Source organism: Cydia amplana, chromosome 2 (genome assembly GCF_948474715.1).
Source record: "Cydia amplana chromosome 2, ilCydAmpl1.1, whole genome shotgun sequence".
Classification (NCBI taxonomy): domain Eukaryota; kingdom Metazoa; phylum Arthropoda; class Insecta; order Lepidoptera; family Tortricidae; genus Cydia; species Cydia amplana.
This window is the reverse complement of record NC_086070.1, coordinates 959,295-981,147: the sequence shown is the minus strand read 5'-3', so window position 1 is coordinate 981,147 and position 21,853 is coordinate 959,295. Positions and strand designations below refer to the sequence as shown.

Sequence of the window (21,853 nt, the reverse complement as noted above, 5' to 3'; positions counted from 1 at the left end):
AACACAAAAACAGAGAAATTGAAACAAATTGAGATAAACGACCAACGACTATTTCCTGATATTGAAGAAGACGACATGACCTTAATACGAAGCAAAATTAAAAATATGACACGGCTTAAATATAAAATTAAATATATTAAAAAAATAATCACACCCATCAACGACCACCAACGTATTGGACGTGTTAAAAAGTTAAATGATACCTTTATGTTAAAATTGTTAGAAAATTATAAACACATCAGTAACCATAACTTAGATACCGTTTTGGTGGTACAAGTACATGGTAATCACACATATGTGCAAGTATTATTAGAATCATTACGCAGAGTTATGGGAATACACGAGAGTCTATTAATCTTTGTGCATGACTACTTCGATCGCGAAGTTCATAACATTTTAAATGATGTACACTTTACAAGAGTATTGCAAATATATTACCCGTACAGTGTTCAGCTTCATCCCTACACATTTCCAGGCAAAGATCTCAGATTTTGTCCAGAATTGAATAACTGTAGTTACTCCAGTGACAGAGACCCAATCGAATCTCAAAAAAAGCTTTTCTGGTGGTGGACAATCAACGAAGTATTCGACCATGTCGAGATTCTTAAGAATTATGACGGTTTCATCTATTTTTTGGAAGTTGAACAGTATTTAACTACTGATTTTGTCTTCATGGCGAAGACATTAGAGAGAAAACGGTGGTTTTTATGTTCTAAATGTAAAATTCTATCCCTTGCTGCTAGACCACCAAGGCCCGAGTTGTATCGTCGCGAAAACAGCAGTTTGGTTATTAGTGTTTGGGGGTGGTCTAAGACTAAGTATATCAGCTCAGGAATCGGCTTGAATAGGACAACTTGGAATGAGATTAAAAGCCTTAAAGAAGAGTTTTGCTACTTCGAAGATAACACGTGGGAAAACTCGTTGAAACACTTGGCTTCTAAGTCTCATCAGAAGGCGTTCTACATGCTTTCAGTGGAAGGACCAAGGATTTTCTCGACGAACGATTGTACGGCGCATGGAAATCGTAGCAGCTGCGACATCGGTTCAACGTACTTGGATATCGCAAGGTTCATCCACGGAACGGCCTACGGGCTCTTCCCTTATACGTTTATGCTGGAGTTTGATGATATGGAGGGTTTGAATAACACTGATTTGGTAGAAGAGGGTGAAGGGTGGAACGATGCGAGGGACAGGGAGTTGTGCATGTTCATGGCCAGTCACGGTAGACGTGTGTATTATTGATTAATCACTTTATGTTTTTTTATTAAAGAGCGTCTGGTTTTAAACTGTAGCCTTCTTTATGCAGTAGACGTTAAGCAAGAACATACATTAGCAAGTTGACTTCCATTTTGTTATTTTGCTTCTATACTTGCATATTCTTTACCAGTTAACTTCTATTCTAGTTGATTGACCAATTGTTACCTAATCTTAATGCAATGAGATAAGCTCTAATATATATCTAACTAATGTACTCGTAGATGGGGATGTACGGCTCCGTACAATATGCGGTAGCTATGTCTAACTCTGGTTGGCAATACAGTAATACAGTGACCTTAATATATATTTTTCTACTCCAGCACTTAAATGTGTCAATTAAATGACTGACAGTGATATCTAAAGCAATGTCATTTGAATGCTTTTATTTTTTTTAAAGATACAAGTTCCGATCATCTTGATTGAAAGAGGTATGTTTTCATTTACAATAATAACTCTTTTTTTTTTTAATAATAACTCAATTTTTTTTAAATAATAACTCTTTTTTTTTAATAATAACTCTTTTTTTTTAATAATAACTCTTTTTTTTTTTTTTTTTGCTGCAGCTGTCATAGAAAAAGTAATGTATGCAACAGCTCATAATTGGTTCTTAAAATTCTCGGGTCTTTTTTTACAAAACTCGACTACGTCTCGTTTTGTAACTTCGACCCTTGAATTTTAAGAACCCTTATTATATCACTGTTGCATAAACTACTATTAAGTATAGGTACTTAATTCATCATTATGTCGCTTTTTGTGAGGGCCCCCTCGGCTACTCACCGTCTGTCGGAACAAAATTTGAATGACAATTTATTGAAACGAAAAAAATCTTTATTTTCAGGCAACTTCCCTTTCTAATTTCCTGGCTTAGCCCCAAAGCTTAGCCCCCCTAAAAAACTCAAGGTCAATCACACGTTCAATACTTCCTAAACTTTCATTTTCTTCAAAGGTCTGCACCGGTGAAATTTTTCCAAAACAGCGAAACTTTGAAAAGGCTTTCAGAATATTCAGGAAGTTGCCTATCAAAAGAAAAAAAAAGGAAACTTCATGTATAAATGGATTGATACTAAGTAAATGATTAGGTACTATACAAAAATAGAAGAATTTTTGAAATTTTTTGAGGTGAAAATAAAAATTTCCTTTATAAGTTAAAGTTTTATTTGAAAATGTCCTAAAACTACTGAGAACTTTTTCTATGGAATTTCTCCGCAATATCAAATGCATCATAAACTGTATGTTTTTGTATTGTATCCTCTTTACTGAATACTCTTTATTATCATCTCAAATATTTTTTACCTGTCTGTCATGACTCAAGCATGTAAACAAATTTAATATTGATTTAGACAGATATAATCTATTTTTTATCGCTTTATTTTCGGTTTACCATAGTAAGTAAACCATAAATCCTACAATGATACCGAGGTACGTGCTACACACGAAGTCTCGGTTCAGCATCATTATAACACAAAAGGCGGCACTGCTCTTGGTTTTGATCTTGTTTTGTATAATCCTAGCTGTGAGACGTTACTGCAATACAAAAGTAGAGAGCTTGAATCAAATTGAGCCGAACGATCAACGACGATTCCGTGATACTGAACAAGACGACATTAACTTCTTAAAAAGCAGAATTCAACAGATCACACGTGATAAATATAAAATCAAACATATAAAAAAAATCATCACACCCATCAACGACCAACAACGTATTGGACGCGTTAAAAAGTCAAATGCCACCGTTATGTTAAAAGCGTTAGAAGCTTATAAAAATTTCACTAACCAAACACTAAACACCGTTTTGGTAATACAAGTACATGATAACCACAGATATTTGCAAGTATTATTACAATCATTAAACAGCTCAATAGGAATACACGAGAGTCTATTGATCTTCGTACATGACTTCTACCATCCTAAAGTTCATAACATTTTAAATGATGTACACTTTACAAGTGTATTGCAAATATATTACCCGTACAGTGTTCAGCTTCATCCCTACAGATTTCCAGGCGAAGATCTCAAATTTTGTCCAGAATTGAATAAGTGTATTTACTCCAATGACAGAGACCCAATCGAATCTCAAAAAAAGCTTTTCTGGTGGTGGACAATCAACGAAGTATTCGACCATGTCGAGATTCTTAAGAATTACGACGGTTACATCTATTTTTTGGAAGTTGAACAGTATTTAACTACTGATTTTGTCTTCATGGCGAAGACATTAGAGAGAAAACGACAGTTTTTATGTTCTGAATGTAAAATTCTATCCCTTGCTGCTAGACCACCAAGACCCGAGCTGTATCGTCGCGGAAACAGCAGTCTGATAATAAGTGTTTGGGGATGGTCTAAGACTAAGTATATCAACTCAGGAATCGGCTTGAATAGGACAACTTGGAATGAGATTAAAGGCTTAAAAGAAGAATTTTGCTACTTCAACGATAACACTTGGGAAAACTCGTTAAAACACTTGGCTTCTAAGTCTCATCAGAAGGCGTTCTACATGCTTTCAGTGGAAGGACCAAGGATTTTTCCTACAAACGATTGCACATCGCTTGCAAACCAAAGCAGCTGCGACATTGCTTCCACGTACTTGGATGTCGCAAAGTTCATTCGCATATCGGGCAGCGGGCTCTTCCCTTATAAGTTTAAGCTGGAGTTTGATTATATGGAAGGTTTGAATAACACTGATTTGGTGGAAGAGGGTGGGGGGTGGGGCGATGCGAGGGACAGAGAGCTGTGCATGTTCATGGCCAGTCACGGCAGACGTGTGTATTATTGATCCGTTTTTGTTTTTAATCCGTCTGGTTTTACATTCTAGTGTTTTTTGTAGGCTTAACATGAATTATAAAACTTTATTAACAGGGTATTTGACTACTAGTCAAACCAGTTTCTTTTTTATAACGATTTTGCTACTATGCAATTTATATGAAACACTAGCATGTGACGTAGGTAAGTAGTAAAAAAGCCTGCATGTGTTGGGTTCGGCTCCGCAGACGCCCTAAATATACACCACTAGCCGGGTCCACACAGAGCGAACATACGCGGGAGGCAATGTACAATAACGGCCAGTGTACAGGTGCCTCGCGCGCGCCGCCTCGTCCGAGGCACGTCTACACTGGCCTTTTTGTACGCGAGGAAATTGCCTCGCGCGTATGCTCGCTCTGCGTGGACCCAGCTATATTGTTCCATTGATGACGGGTAATAAATATACTTATGTATATTCAACGCTTGGGTATGTACATTCGAAATAAAAGTATCTTACAATGTTTACAAAACAAAATGCTTTATTGATTTATAGGTAATACAATCAAACACAATCTTACACACTACGTAGTCCCAAAGGAACTAACGAGTAAATCACAATTCTTGAGCAAATTCTTAATTCTAGAACTAGGCCTTCCTAATCAGCCTTTTTTAACACGTAAATCTATTTCAAGTTAATTATAGTAGTAATCTGAATATCACGACACTTTACCACCCTTTTCTTATAAAGAGAGTAAGATAGTTTCAAAATCAATTGAGAATATTGTCACCAGCGACAGAAAGAAAAAGCGATTGCCATTTCACGGTTCGAGAAACTACAGACTGCTACAGACTACAGTGGACGACTTGACACTATCATCTGTGGAATAGGTAAGCAATGAGCTTAATTTGAAAGCACTTTCAGTGAAAGTAAATGGACTTATTCTACACAATTCGTAGAGATTCTTAAATCTAGACCACTATTGAGCATCAAACAACAACAAAAGACCAAGGTGGCAAATATAAATGCTTTAATAAGACCAAGAGTTCTTGGCGCTATCTCTTTCAAAGGTTCTTGGCATGAAAGTCACTCGTCAGATCTTAAAGCTTTTGATCTGATAACATTGGTTTTACAAAGTTCAATCAAAATAGAACTATAATGGTGGCAACGAGGCTTGAATTGAGGATTTCTTACAATCTGGAAAGTTTAAACCAAGAAATGTTGGTGCTATGGGCTTCTTTTAAGCCTTTTTTACTTTAAAGAGGTGATGACTACTTGACTAGTCAGATCTTGACCATGATCTGTTCCAGGGTCTTCCGCTGCAGGTCCGGCACAGTGGCGCCCTCATGAGGCCTCCCGACCGGCAGCAGCAGTTCCAGGCGCTCGTTGCCCGGCCTGCACAGCAGCGCTTTGAGGCGCGCGTTGCAGTTGAGAGGAGTGGAAGTTAGAGCTATTAGGCCGCAGTACTGGAAGCAAAAATTAAACAGTAAGTGTTAACCCCTTATTAATTAATAAACGTATCAACTCTGCTAAATGTAAGTTTCCTTCTAAGACAAATTCAAGAGGCGAATAGTGACAAACGATCACCGAGATGTTTATGAGAAACGCTATACCATAAGTTGTCCGTAAGTGTAAGAAGAGTAAGTAATGGAGTATGCTCGAATAGTTTCTATCGAATTAGAAAGGTATAATTTACGCAAAATAATGCGTTGACAGTAGCCAGACTAAAGTAGCAGTGGATATATTGCTTATAGCATAGAACCTAAGTGCACAAAGGTAGAAAAGCTCTTGAGTGGCGATCGCAACAATCGAAAAAGCTCACATAAAATGAACCAACAACCTCAGAGAACCGATGGACGAGAGCAGCTTATGAACGGTCGCGTGATTGACATTTTCAGACTAGACATACACTTAAAGCGCTATCCATTCGTATGTATAACTTGGAATGGAAGTCACAAAGTGTATAGGTACTTATATTTACCTGTATCGCAGCCAATAGAATCCCAGCAGCAATCGCCACACTGATCTCACTATAATAATGCATCCTCTTGGTATTATCTTCTTTCCAAGAGTGCGTCTGCCGAAATACCAGCAGCAACGCAGGTGCATCAGACAAATAAGGCTTCTCAGCCTTCGTCCGGAAAGGCTTCAAGTCCGTCGTCCATTGCTTGGACATCCTCTGTCGGTAGTTGAGGTCTTCTTCTTCTTCTACGATTTCGCGGATGGCTTCCTTCACTTCCGGGTCTTGGACGACCACGAATGTCCAGGGTTCAGTGTGGGCTCCTGATGGGGATGTGCCTGAAAGTAGAACACATATTTGTAAGTCAATATTTAAGGGCAAAAGTATTTTATCTCCTTGTGGGGGATAGGGTTCAGAAAAAAGGAAGGTAAACGTCCCTAAAGTATCGCTTGTATGCTTTTTGGAATACTGTATCAATTGGTACTCTTTGACTAAGCTTACGCTGTTGTTCCGTCGCTCTTTCTGCTGAACTCGCAAAATTGCATGTTAACACCTAATTTCACCTATTAGCCAATGATCTTTGCTGCCACATTTTCTGAAAGCCACGGGACACGCATGCTTTTAATATACTGTGGTTCACAGGTTTCACAACCTGAACAATCAACACACGCGAATTACATGCGCCATACGTAAGAACCTCCTGTCGAACCGCCTCAGGGCTGAACATCCTCACCGACCGCCGTGGAGCCATCAGCTCATAATATTCGCTAGACCGTTGCAGAATCTCGTCATTAGAGCGGTGGACCGGCTTGTACGGGATGTGGGTGTCTTCAGAGATGGCTGAAAATACCAGAGAATTTATTAAGACCGTTTATTTACCTGCAGTCTTAATGATGTTGTCAAGAATTTCCTGTGGAACTGGCTCTGTGCTGAACATCCTCACGGATCGCCGCTGGGCCATCAGCTCATAATATTCCCTAGACCGCTGCAGGATCTCGTCATCAGAGCGGTGGACTGGCTTGTACGGGATGTGGGGTGTGTCCTCCGGAATGGCTGAAGTTAGGATCGGGTCCGGGTCATCCTCGGGAAAGTCGCGTTCGCGCGCTGGAAAAGTTATTTGGTTTGATTAGATAAGCTTCAGATTTAAAAAGTCTGAAACCTATCTACGAAACAATGCTGGTGTATCATAAATCCTTTATAGTGAACTGTAATTAAGTATATACCTACGTCGGAGAGAATAAATTACAATCGGGCCAATTCGAACGTGCACCTGACATCGAACCGATATTTAAATCATATTATCAGTCAGCTGTTATTTAATACGGACAATCAGAGCGAAATGAACGCGCGAATGACAGCTACCTAACAGCTACCTTACCATCATGATATCCTTATTGCGATTCTGTTTAGGACCTAAACTGAATCGCAATAAGGACATTAAGGACATCATGGTAAGGCCCGTGATATGATTCCAATGTGATTAAAATATCGGTTTGATGCCAGGTGCGCGTTCGAATTGGCCTGAATATTCGTTCGTTGGCACAAATTAATTCACTAACAATCTCATCTCTCTATACCTACGTATCAAGTTCCGTCCGGGATATATCCTGCGAAGATATAATATTTTGCGGTTTGTGTAGGCAGAGATGCACTGTCTACTCGATCTACCCTATCATAGAGTCTGTGCGGAAAGAGAAGATATGTATTGGACCCTATACATTTCACGACTCATCTCTTTCCGCACAGACTCTATTAGCTAATGGTTTGTTAAAGTGCCATATAAATTCAGTGTGTTCTATTAACTCTAAACAGGTTTTTCTTTTCCATCATTCAAATAACAAGAACCTGCACCTAGAATGCTGCGTTGGCAAACCTTCAGTTTGGACTTCTGAATCTCTGTGAGTGAACAAGTTTGGACGCCGTAGGTTGTTAGAACGAGCAAGATTAAACGAAACGCCTGATTTTTGATCACAGCAATGTGCCTTTCAGAAAGCTGAAAAAAGCAATGTTCTTAATATATCAGAAAACTAAAAATAGTTATTTGTTTTACAAGGGGGGAGCGAGTGGTTCATAAGTGAAATCTTGAGCGTTGCTTGGGTTTCCAGGCACGAGGGTAAAACAAACATTGCTACCGAGTGAAACGCAAAACCAATCCGAGGAAAATACTATTTAAACTGTAAAAATTACAAATCAAATCCAAATGAACGCTATTACGCTTTGCGAGTGGTGAAAAATAAAATTAGTACCTAAACCGGTAAATGCCACGACAGCAAACCCTCTTATGACTAAAACCGCTAGTTTATATTTCGTTCGATAGCGTGACGAGCGTTCGCGTTTGCGTTACTCACTATGTCCATTTTTGTATGGGATTTTGATCAGCGCGCCAAGCGGGACGATTTGGAAACTCAAAATCCCATACAAAATGACACTTAATGCAAGGTACGTCACGACACGCTATCGAATGTTATCGAATGTTTACACTATGTATAGGTCGTTCTTGTCTATGTGACAATGTGATAAAACAGTATCCGTCACTTTGAACCGCGCGGTGTTAAAAAGTGACGGTTATTTTATCACGTGGATAAAGCTATAATATGGCTGCATGCATAACCCCGATGGTAATCTTTATAGATTCGACACAGTGCTATTAAACTACTGTTTATCTGTAATCGTATCCATTAATTTTCCGCGTATTTTGAGCGACCGTTGATATTCTTAGTATTCTTACCACTCTTAATTATACAACTTAAATATAGAAACGCTCTATAAACGGACGTTAGTTTTTAGAGATATTGAAAATATTAGTATTTTTCAAGAAGCGGGACTTTCAATACAGAGGTCGCGGGTTCAAACCCCGGCTCGTACCAATGAGTTTTTCGGAACTTATGTACGAAATATCATTTGATATTTACCAGTCGCTTTTCGGTGAAGGAAAACATCGTGAGGAAACCGGACTAATCCCAATAAGGCCTAGTTTACCCTCTGGGTTGGAAGGTCAGATGGCAGTCGCTTTCGTAAAACTAGTGGCCACGCCAATTCTTGGGATTAGTTGCCAAGCGGACCCCAGGCTCCCATGAGCCGTGGCAAAATGCCGGGATAACGCGAGGAAGAAGAGAAGAGAGTATTTTTCAAACTCAATGGGTAGTGACAGGTACTCCATATGCTGATGATAAAAAATTGTATTGAAATTACTCCTGTCAGCGTACCCATCGAGTTTGAAAATGAATGGGACGATGTTAAGGTCTAATCAGTGTACCTGATCAATAAATAAAATTTGGCATTAAAATCCATATTTTATTTAGTAAATCTATACACTTTACTCTTCGCAACTTACTTTAAAAACTATGTGTAATATCTGTAAAATAAAGACAGATCCTGATCGAACTTTTAGTAGGTAATATTTTGATGATGTTTGATCAGTAGGTAAGGCTTGTGTTGTGGGTACAGTCAGCAGCAATAGTTGCTAAGCGGGCGAGGTGTTCAAAGTTACCGTGACGCGATTCGCTTAACAATAAAGTCGCGTCAAGATCATTTTGAACACATCTCCCGCTTAGCAACTATTGCTGCTGACTGTACCAGACTACGATATTAGGGTTTGCTCCCGGTACTGAGTTTGTATGGCGAGAACCGGGAATTCCCGGTTCACCGGGAGCAAACCCTAGACGATATACATAATTCAGAGATATGTATATATGTCGGCGGCAGATCGTAAAATCGGGCATATCGAGATATTCCTAGGCATATCATGAAACGCCGCCATTTCATGATCTGACTAAGATTAACCCAGGCGTATCACGATCTGCCTTATAAAAGAGGCGGCAGATCGGTCAGACCAATGTATTCGTTGATATTCCTAGCTTCATACCGGGCGCATCGTAAAATAATTGATGAGATATTCCTAGGCATATCATGAAACGCCGCCATTTCATGATCTGACTAAAATTAACTCAGGCATAATATCATGATCAGTCTTATAAAAGATTCGGCAGATCGATTGGAGCAATGTATTCGTCGAATTCCTCCGATTCATACCGATCGCATCGTAAAATAATTGCATTTTTTGCCACTGGTGGCGCTGCATTCTATATGGCGCTGCGTCCGAGTCCAGTGTTGCCAGATCGTACCTTTTAATACAAGTTTACGTTCCTTTTGAGCCTTGAGGTTTGCTCGATATGGCTGGTGGTCGCTAGACAGATCATGAAATGCCGGCGTTTCATGATCTGCCTAGGAATATCACCCCTTGAGGTTTGCACGATATGGCTGGTCGTCGCTAGGCAGATCATGAAATGCCGGCGTTTCATAATCTGCCTAGGAATATCACCCCTTGAGGTTTGCACGATATGGCTGGTCGTCCCTAGGCAGATCATGAAATGCCGGCGTTTCATGATCTGCCTAGGAATATCACCCCTTGAGTTTGCACGATATGGCTGGTGGTCGCTAGGCAGATCATGAAATGCCGGCGTTTCATGATCTGCCTAGGAATATCACCCCTTGAGGTTTGCACGATATGGCTGGTCGTCGCTAGGCAGATCATGAAATGCCGGCGTTTCATGATCTGCCTAGGAATATCACCCCTTGAGTTTGCACGATATGGCTGGTGGTCGCTAGGCATATCATGAAACGCCGCCATTTCATGATCTGACTAAAATTAACTCAGGCATAATATCACGATCAGTCTTATAAAAGATTCGGCAGATCGATGGGAGCAATGTATTCGTCGAATTCCTAGCTTCATTCATACCGATCGCATCGTAAAATAATTGCATTTTTTGCCACTGGTGGCGCTGCATTCTATATGGCGCTGCGTCCGAGTCCAGTGTTGCCAGATCGTACCTTTTAATACAAGTTTACGTTCCTTTTGAGCCTTGAGGTTTGCTCGATATGGCTGGTGGTCGCTAGACAGATCATGAAATGCCGGCGTTTCATGATCTGCCTAGGAATATCACCCCTTGAGGTTTGCACGATATGGCTGGTCGTCGCTAGGCAGATCATGAAATGCCGGCGTTTCATAATCTGCCTAGGAATATCACCCCTTGAGGTTTGCACGATATGGCTGGTCGTCGCTAGGCAGATCATGAAATGCCGGCGTTTCATGATCTGCCTAGGAATATCACCCCTTGAGTTTGCACGATATGGCTGGTGGTCGCTAGGCAGATCATGAAATGCCGGCGTTTCATGATCTGCCTAGGAATATCACCCTTGAGGTTTGCACGATATGGCTGGTCTTCGCTAGGCAGTACATGAAATGCTGGCGTTTCATAATCTGCCTAGGAATATCACCCCTTGAGTTTGCACGATATGGCTGATGGTCGCGCTAGGCAGATCATGAAATGCCGGCGTTTCATGACATGCCTAGGAATATCACACCCTACTTATTTGATATGCCTAAACGTCGCTAGGCAAATCGTCAAGCGTTGATGTTTGAACGATATGGCTGATAAACGCTAGTCAGATCATGAAATGGCGGCGTTTCATGGTATGCCTAGGAATATCTCGATATGGCCGATTTTACGATCTGCCTCCGACATATAGAATACTAAGTGTAGGTACTTAAATACATAGGAAACATCCACAACTAGGAAAAGAGAGTGACGTACGTAAATGTAGAACAACGTTAACTCTGACCTACGATACTAAGGGTCACTCACTTATCTATCTGACACATTTACGCAATGCCAGCTAACAATATTTTTTTATGAATTAATAATTTTTTTATAATTCTTCAGAATCATCCTGTGTAATAAATACTAGCTTCTGCCCGCGACTTCGTCTGCCTGGGATGGTGATGATGATCGATATAATGTCCTTCCTCGAGCCTCAAACTATAGCTCCATACCAAATTTCATCTAAATCGATTAATCGGTTTAAGCGTGAATAGAGAATAGACAGACACACAAACAGAGTGATCTATACAAATAAACATTAATTTGAACCTTTGATTTCTAGACTCGATTAGGTTTGTAACTAGGGCATAATTAGCATACCATTAACCTGAAGCATTGCATGAATTGCATCTCATTCTATCAAGGTAGTTCGAGGAATCTAAAGACCGATATTAAAATAATTGTTTTCTTTCTAACCATATTAACTTTTAGGTCATCTCTATTAATTATTAATTATTTTTGATTACAGTGCCTACTATCCTGCAAATACATAGATATATAAGGTTCGCTGATGTCACGTGTAAAAACATGGATAGGTAGGTACACGTGCACACATCATACTCAAAAATATGTCCAGTCACCTGCAATAATGTGTTACACAACAAAGGCAGCAAAAATATCTGGCACGATCTTATTTGTAAAACTATAAGAGCGTGTCACATATTTTTACGGCCTTCGAAGAGTAACAGTACCTAAATATTTTTGTGTAGTTATATGCACCCATATTTTTTTTTACACTTGATTCAAAGAACTCAAAATAATATTTCGTACCTTGTCACAGTGACAATCAATATGAAAGTCGCTAGGGACTAGGGGCGTCATACCTTCATTACCTCATACTATTGTCACTGTGACGATGACAAGGTACGAAATGGTACTGAAATTAAATTCCTTGACCATGTACTTGACATTCCAGTATGTTAGTATTTTAGGTGACTATTATTATTTTAACCTGATATCATTGTTTGAATTTTTATTGGTGCATGGTAATTTTTTCACGCTTAGCTCACATAGCGTTAGTAAAAAAAAAAACAATAATCAACAGGCTGAAAATAGCGGAAGGGAACCTCGATGTTATTTTATGTTTTAAAGGGGGTTTGCGTCACAAAAAAACTGCTGTAAACTATCTTTCAAACTTGTTTTAAGAAGGTAGTTACGTCACGTCACTATTCGCAGTCGTATTATTGTTAAATAAGTACGTCAATAATTTAAAATTCGCCTTTTTCTGCCAAATAGTAAGGTCAGGCGTGTATATTCTGGGCCAAGGATAATACTTATTTAGTAGCAAGGTAAAGGCTCATATATTAGTCTGTTTGTAGTAGGTACTGTTGACAACCACAAATTATTATTACAGTACATATGGGGCTACTTTTCCGCACTAGTGCGTAAAATAGCACTTTTCGTGCGTATGTCGAAACTTTAAAGTGCCATATGTACTGTAAAACGTTGTTCGATACACGTGCGAATAGGTAATTCGAATTTCCTCTTTTTCGCACTTGTATCGAAAATAACTATTTACGTATACCTACGGGACTTTTTAATAGTAATGGCGAATAATTGAGCAAATTTTTATGTTAGACTGTTTTACGATTTTTTTTTTGTTGCGGCCATATTTCTCCCTTACTCCAATTTCCAATTTAGGCGTAATAGAGTGACAGAGAAAGATGCAATCTGCGAACTTCGGTGTTCGCGGTAGGCCCTCTGATCACAAATCGGCTGTAGGTAACTCGTGTGTGTATTCCACATAAATTCATCATAAACAATCATTATAATATTAATGTACCCTGCCTACAATCAGCGTAATCGCACATCCGTAATGATGATATCAATAATCGAAAACAATTGCAACACGACGCGGCATATGGAGGTCGCGTGGGATTTGTTAGATTATACTCTTTTCATAGAAATGTGGTTTACTTATATTATACAGGAATATCTGGGTGACCGAGCTTCGCTCGGGAAACATATAATAACTCGGAAATGCGCGTTTTCCCAGAGATAAGACCTAGCTAGATCGATTTTTCGCCCCCGAAAACCCCTATATACCAAATTTCATCGAAATCGTTAGAGCCGTTTCCGAGATCCCCGAAATATATATATAAATAAATAAATAAATAAACAAGAATTGCTCGTTTAAAGGTATTAGATATTTTTTTAATAACCTGCAATATTTTACGATGTGAAATATTATATACTGAGCAGCTTTTAGTATGGGACCAACACCGAAATCACAAAAAAATGGTTGTTTCATACATTAGTTGGTCTGATGTTGATACTTTATATAGTCTATTTTTTTTCGCGATTTGGGAGTTAATCCCATGTCAAAAGTTTCTCAGTATTAGTTTGTACAAAAGTATTGAGGTAGATTCTAATTTGACATCTTGTTACAGTTTAAAACTGGTTTTGATACGACCTTGACGATTGTCTTGGTGATTTCTTGACGCAACTCACGCACAACCTCACTAGTTTCACTTCATTTCGCATGCACCAATCAGCGGTCGTATCAAGATCAAACCCATAACGAGTTGTTAAATCCGAATCAGGCTCCTTCTAAAATTAAACAACGAGTTTCGTTCGAATGATCGAAGTGACAGGCTTTATTTGGCTTTATTGAACTAATATATGGGTGACCGAGCTTCGCTCGGGAAACATATAAAAACTCGAAAATGCGCATTTTCCCAGAGATAAGACCTAGCTAGATCGATTTCTCGCCCCCGAAAATCCCCATATAGTAAATTTCATCGAAATCGTTAGAGCCGTTTCCGAGATCCCAAAAATATATATATTTTATATATATGTCGGAGCGAGACACCAGAAGGACGTATTGCAGTGTTACAGTTCATAGCTTTAAACGCCTGTATGAAGTCGCTTAGCAATGTTTGGCTACGTATTATTTGCTTGTAACGGAATAACAAAGTTGCGTAGTGAATAACGCCACCATCTATTGGCGTATTGTTGAACTAAGATGACAGGTAGAAGGCTTTGGAACGTCAAGAGGTGTATCTTGAGTGAACGTAGGCACGAGTGGGCATTTTTGTCGTTTTGTTGGTAGACTGGTCAGGCAGGTTTACCAACTTGAATTGGAGGCGGGAGCAGTTGGCTCCGCCGCTGGAACTGGCTTGCTTCTTCTTGATCGGACCGCGCTAGAGATCGGACGTTAGCCAAGCTCGTGCCTAATTCGCTACGTTCCTGAAGGCTTATACCTGAAGGATTATTCTGAAAGCTTATAGATTCTCACGTTCTTTAACCGTTTAGCTAAGTGTTTTATTCCAAGTGTTATTTTGATTTCTTATGTGCCATTAGAAGCTTACTTTTGTAAAATAAAGATTTGAACGATTTCATGTGATATTTTTATTTTAAAACAAATCATTTTGGATCCAAATAGTGATTGGTCGTTTTGATTATTTAGTACTGAAATATAGTAGGCACTAGTATGGTTAACGAGTCTGAATGTTTCATGCGTTGGTAGCATACCTACTATTTTGGCTGTGAAGCAATACATCGAGGTGTACCATGCCCACCACCCGCACAATTAGCGTTCCCCCTTTCCCTTTTCGACATATAAATAAACAAGAATTGCTCGTTTAAAGGTATTAGATTAGATAGATAAGCTGTTTCATACAAGTTGCGCATAGATGGCGCTAGTAGTCTCATAGTTATGCATATTTTGACATTTACAACACGTAGTTCTCGCAGAGGTTTTTCTTCATTACCGGCAGTAGTTTCTTATCAGCTTGTCACTCAGGTTCAACACCTTTTACAACCAACTGTTATTGCTTTTGTTTTGACAATTTTAGGTAAGTAATTACTCCATTAAATCTGCTCGAAGAGCCGTTGAAGAGTTCTGTTCCTGAACTGCTTTCGCATCATTTTTAAATGCGCATTCTTAATATATTGATGAAAATACAAAAAAAAAATATTACAAGATTTCTTTGGAGATGCATTTTTTCATGGATTTGGATTTTGGATTAAATCATCAGAATCATTTTAATTAAAATATGATTAATCAGAAAGTACTTACCTTCGTGGTACTTTTAAATAAAAATAATTTAAGAGATAGGTAATAACAAACTTTAATTTTTTTTTTAATCTAGCGTTACTTTGAGGAAATGCATAGGTATTCATTTAATTGGTTTAATTTCAAAAAATCACATTTCACAAAGCACAAGAGGGAAAAATATATAAAAAAAAATAACGATATGAAATGAAATATTATTATTAATAACAATTGTAACAATGTCAAGGTATTCAAGGTATTTGATAGTTCAATTATTTTATTTTACAAATAAAATTTATGTAATTAGTACAATTACTATTTATATCATATGTCAAAGTATATTCATATTCAAATATTTTACTATGTCATAATCATAACATAGTATGTATAATATAATTATTTACTTTTAAACGACAATCGGTAGACTAAAAAACTCGTCATATGAATAAAATGATATTCGATATTCGTATTATGAAGTAATTTGTGTACGTTGTGCAAATGCAAATACGTACCTATTGTATTTAGAATTGGAGCGTCGCGTAATTTGGTAACCTAGATAGTGTATAATATCTTCTGATAAAAATAATTCCGCCGCTTTTATTATTGTGGACGAGACTGTTTTCAGTCTAGAGCCTCTTTGGTGCCCACGCCACGCTACTCACGCTAGTCCGATACGGATTGGGGACTAAACTTCACACAAAGACATTTAATATTTATTTCTCGGGAGTCAAGTATACAGCGTGTGTTTTTGATATTTCTGCAAACATACTGTAAACTTAAATGAGAGGTTTTAGTAATATGAAATGATTCTGAAAGAATATTTTATTTACTTTTAACCACCAAATGACTTTTTTTTTCTAGCGCCAATGTATTTGGTACAGTCAAAGAATTTTAATTTCCGACCCATTTTGTAGTCACAGTGACAATGAATATGAAAGTCAATACCTAGATACGTCATATTTGATATTGTTGTCACTGTGACAGAGTACACAATGGGTAGGAAATTACATTCTTTGAGTACATCGGATCAGTTGTGACGTCACGTCAGTAAATGCGATGTTTAATTAAAACAAAGCAGAGTTAGACCAAGAAAAGTCTACAACGATTTTGCAGTGCAATTTGTTATTAATTATACGTCATAATTTCAGTGACGTTTAAAATAACACTGACACTGCGTGTGCTATCAGAATCGTTGCAGACTTATCTTGGTCTAACTCTAGTGATACATTGTTTGCTATATGTATTTGAATATTTTTTTATAAAACACGCTGTATTATAGGTATGTAGCCTAGGTACCTATGTGTAAGTAAGTACCCACTACCTAAGTTCCGGGAACTTTGAACTCAAGACCTTTGAAAGCTGCATATCTTACCGCTTGGTCTGTGGACTCAGCTAAATATGGAAATAATTTTCAAAACAAGTATGCCTTTCCTATCCGCTGACGTGACAGATGACTATTCCGATTACATAAATAAGATATCGATTTAATATGATTCTGATGAAAGTGCATTGACTCTTATACACAAGAGTCACACTCAGTGTGAGTGTCACTCTTGTGTTAATTACTGTAATTTTTTTGGCTGTAGGTATCTATCTCTTCTATCTACTTATGACTGATAATAATTTTATAATACTAATAGTAAATAAATTTATTTCAGATACGTGACGTTTTCGTTGCTAGAAATTGTAATATTATAAAGAAATTAGAGCGAGTCGAAGTTTAAGATTACTTACAAACTTCTACTCGTTTTATTTTGTATAACATTTTTAGCAACGACAGTAGGCAAGCTGCATAAAAACTGTTTGCAGTGGGGTCAGTTATCTCTGCAGCTTATAAAATGACGTTTTAAACTTCCAGACCACTTTGGCTGTCACTATCTACTTGATGCTGATTGTACCTACAAAGGAACGCGATGACTTTAATAATATATCAAATCAATGTTATATTTTTACAGGTTGAATAGCCTTATGGAGCTGGTACAAGTTACCAAGTTACCCTAATGATGTAACTATACTATAAAACCGGCTTCCTAAGTACCTAGTATGTATGTACTTTTAATGTACACAGACGCAACTTAAACGGGTCACTTTGAACAACCATTTCTATAAATAGTGCGAAATTAAGATTGCTCTTGAGTGTAATATAGGTATTTAACATTGTATTTGGCAATGTAACTTTAATAACGGTAAATCCTCCTGACGACCGGCGTCCTTTACATGGTACGTAGGCCCCAATCAAGTGTTGACTTTTTGTTAACTTGAAAGACTTAACTTAAACTTAATTTAAACTCGCAAATTTTGATAATGATATTCAGTCGTCACAGGGCCTATAGCGAGCCACGTTCAACGTGTTGCCTCTCTGTCGCACTTGTCAATTCGTACGTAAGTGTGACATGGAGGCAACACGTAGAACGTGGTTCGCGGTAGGCCCTCAGGTCAGGAGGCTATGCAGCTTTTGGTAGGTAGGTAGCAATAGCTACCAGCTGTCATCATTATTTTATTATAACAATAGACATCACTGGAAAAACAAAATACCTATTTATTGACAGTGTACTATTACAACACCTACAATCTCTACTTGATTGACTAGGTATCGATTGATTAGGTAGGAACATGTGCGATAAGCACGTTAACGCGCAACGAATTTTCAACGAATTTGCTTATATTTTTTTCTAAATTCCCGTATCTCAACCAAGGGCGTCGCCAAGAGGGGGAGGGGGCAGTTCAATATGGCAGTTTGTTTACATAGTTAGCAAGTTCCATAGACCATAGAATGACACTTTAAATAAAAATTTGGGGACTGTCTTCTTAATACACAGATCGACCTAGCCCCAAACTAAGCAAAGCTTGTACTATGGGTACCTACTAGGCACCGATATACATATGTATTGGAAAGGTGCTAAGTCGGTGGAGGGGGAAGTGGCGCTGATCGTCACAAACACAGGTAATCTTATGGAATGGCCGCCATTAGTACTAGCGGCAGCCGCTTGAACTAATTTTACTCCATAAGATTTAACGTAGAAAGTCTGCCAAAATGAGGGCAGCACCAGTCGTGCACCTAGCGAATATCAGACCCATAATCATTATAATGATAGCAGAGCCATAATTTAGGGATAAATATTCGGGATAAACACACAAATAAATTCCCTGACCGGGACTCGAACCCGGGACCTGTTGCTTCATAAGCAGGGTCACTAGTGTCAGTAACTAGGCTAGAAGGCCGTTAAACTTATTTACTTTTAAAACTTTCAGGTGGACGAAGTCGCGGGAAGAGGCTACTATTTAATAAAGGTTTTATAAACCCGTTGAATGCAGGTATATTGACCTAGTTATAGGTATTAGCTATAGCTACCAACATTCATACATGAATGCCTAGGTTATCGGAACTGAAAACAAAACACGGTGTAGAAGTAGGTACATACTTAGGTAGGTACTACTCAAAGTTGCTCACTAGTCTTCCTACTCACGCACTTTTCTATTTTATAAACAAATTTATTAAAATACTGTTGTTTAAAATTGTACTTAGGTATATTATATGTTTTTATTTTAGTGTTCCTACTACATATATCATTTAGGTAGGTAAATTAAATTTATAAAATAAATAGGGTGGTACCTACCTATGTTGTTTACTATTTCCTAACTCCAAAGTAGTTCAAAGCATCTCCAAAGACTTGCTTTTCTTTCAGTGTATTTTTGAAGTGAAAACTTCTTTAGCGGCGCTGGGCACTTTTTGAGGTGGGGAAAAAATTATAAACTCGAGACAGCGTAAGGCGATCACGTGACCGTAAGATTTAGATGGCATTTAAATCAATAAAGAAAAACTCAATGACATTACATGAAAAAGGTTCTAATCTTGTACGGGCTGAAATACGAGGATCTCATAGTTACATTCTAACTTTATATCACTCAAATATAATTCAATAAAGCTACATCTTGATGAAATCGCTAATAAAAGTGAACTCTAGTACTGGTGAATAAAACTCAAAATATCATGACCAAATAATATATATTTTGATGCGAGGTCTGCAAGGTAACTTTACAATTTCTATTCGAATTTTAAACAATTAACGCTACAAATTTTAATTTCGAATTTTAAACAAGCTCACTGACCAGCAATTTCGGAACTAAAGTTTTTCAATAGAAAGGAGGATGGGTCAATTATATATAGTGCTGCAGACATTTTGGACTAGTCATTGAGTTTTCACTTCTGTCGGCACTCCCGGAGTGCAACACGTTGTTTATTTTTTTAGGTATCTACACTTGTCAAATCCCTCCTGTTAATTTATGGTACTTTAAAAAAGAAACTAACCTTTCCCGGTCCCTGCTCCATTTGGCGCCAATCTTTTGGCATTATGCCGCACCGCCTGAGCCTCAACCCTCTTCTTATGAAACAAAGTAAACACCACGAAAGAAACCAACAGCATCGTGTACACAATAAAACAGTGGTTCTCCAGCGTCCATATCGACGCGGAAATAAAGTTCATTTTAACAACTAAGTAGGTATCAACCGGCACAAGCGACACGATTGAAGACAACCGACTAACTAGAGTTGATTTCGATTATTTATTTCATTTGCCAAGCTATTTGCGTCTGATAAAATGGAACTCATCCTATATTAGATCTTGCGCGGTTGTGTTAAGAGTTATATTGATTGTAAATGAGTGTAAATATCGAATAGTTGGCTGGTATTCTGTTGGCGGGCTTTGTGATGACCTTGGCTTTTTATTTTGCTATTATTTTATGCATGTGAGCGCAAAAAAGCACTCGTCTCAGTTTATTGCACCTTGTATCGTATATTTTAAGCTCCACAAGGCAAGAGGTAATGAAAAATGTATGGGATCCATGAAATTTAATACTAGACGTTGCCAAGCTTGGTTGGAAACTAGATAAGCACCTATAACTTAAATAATCTCGTACAGTTATCATTTTGACACTATAAAATATAAGTTCGAAGCCCTCTTCAGCTGCTCAACAAATAATACCTAAAGTGTTTCAAAGTTAGCCCGAGTGCAAAAGAAATAAATTATTCATGATATTTTGCTGGTATTGCTTGGATGAACTATTTTTAATTGCACTTTTGCGTGACTTTTGTAAACTATTGCGGAATTTATAATTATATCATACGCAACATAATAAAATAATAACCTCATCCTCCAACGATTGTAAGAAATTCCAAGGTAACAACTTCAAGGGTTTAGGTACCCTTGAAGTTCAAGTGTTAAGGATGACTCACGTTAGACCGGGCCGTGTCCGGGCCGGAGCTTCCGAAGCGGACACGGTATGTGATCACATGATACTTTCCATAGAAAACGAAGCGCCAGTAGGTTCAGACAGCAATGTTTCGGTTTTCGATAAACTAACAACTCTTATTGGGTAATTTCTACAAAGAATTACGAGAACTAATTAAAACAAAAAAGTGTCCCCAGTTTTTCATAAAAAATTGGGTGTTTCACTTTTTGACGATCCATACTATCATGTGAAAATTCGTCATAAAATTGGAATTTTTTAGACACTTTTTCCTTTTTTAATCGTCTGAATAGAAATAACCCAAAAGTTAATGGTTTTGCGAAACAAAGTAGGTAACTGAATGTAATTTGGAATAAGTAAATTTGTTTAATAGGCAGCAATATTAAAATGAACTATGTAGGTCAGTAGAATGGAATTACCTAAACTACAGCAGGAAATTTGTATTTATCTTAATTAACATTTACCTACCTAAACCAGGCCTAAACACTTACCTATAGCTGGTTGAATTTAGGTAGGTAGGTACTTTAATTTTAAGTGAGTAGGTATTATGAAATGTATGAATGATAAATATTTAATAGCGTTCATTTATATTTGAATTGTAAATGTGTGTATTTTTCTCACGGTCGTGTGGTGAACAATCTTGTTCCCTTGGTAGCTCCCTATTAGTACCGTATGTTTAACCGTCGTGCTTTGAAACACTCCCAACGCTCATGATTCTATGTCAGAGTTGTTTGAAATGTAGTAGTTTTTAAGGCTTTTATTATTGTATTTTTTGACATGTTTGGACTATGACTGTATTTATTTAATCAATTCTAACAATATGTTGGTCATTTCAGAATGGAAATAATACGACTACTTAGTTTTATATGTTTTATTGTTTTGTGTTTGGTACAGAATGATCTGTACCAAATTGTACTGAAAAAAAATGTAGGTACCTACTTGGAAAGTAAAACTCTCTACGGTCGAAACTTACCTGCTTCATCAGGTCCATGTGC

General features: G+C 37.9%; 1 protein-coding gene across 1 annotated transcript; it reads right to left on the bottom strand.

Moving 5' to 3' along the window:
- Nucleotides 1-5,266: 5,266 nt before the first annotated feature.
- Nucleotides 5,267-20,126, bottom strand: LOC134662089 (iodotyrosine deiodinase 1). Its single transcript, XM_063518361.1, has 4 exons — nucleotides 19,921-20,126; nucleotides 6,831-7,055; nucleotides 5,973-6,289; nucleotides 5,267-5,457 (listed from the first exon to the last, which is right to left on the bottom strand). The coding sequence occupies exons 1-4, from the start codon at nucleotides 20,093-20,095 to the stop codon at nucleotides 5,275-5,277; spliced, it is 900 nt and encodes a 299-aa protein (XP_063374431.1). The 5' UTR covers nucleotides 20,096-20,126; the 3' UTR covers nucleotides 5,267-5,274.
- Nucleotides 20,127-21,853: the final 1,727 nt, after the last annotated feature.

Bases quoted from the DNA above. Each gene is read 5' to 3' on its own strand.
- LOC134662089 (XM_063518361.1), bottom strand. From the start codon at position 20,095: ATGAACTTTATTTCCGCGTCGATATGGACGCTGGAGAACCACTGTTTT. The intron at 7,056-19,920 runs GTTAGTTTCTTT...TAACTTTTCCAG, and splicing joins TGGAGCAGGGACCGGGAAAG to CGCGCGAACGCGACTTTCCC. The intron at 6,290-6,830 runs GTAAATAAACGG...TTCTACTTTCAG, and splicing joins CAACATCATTAAGACTGCAG to GCACATCCCCATCAGGAGCC.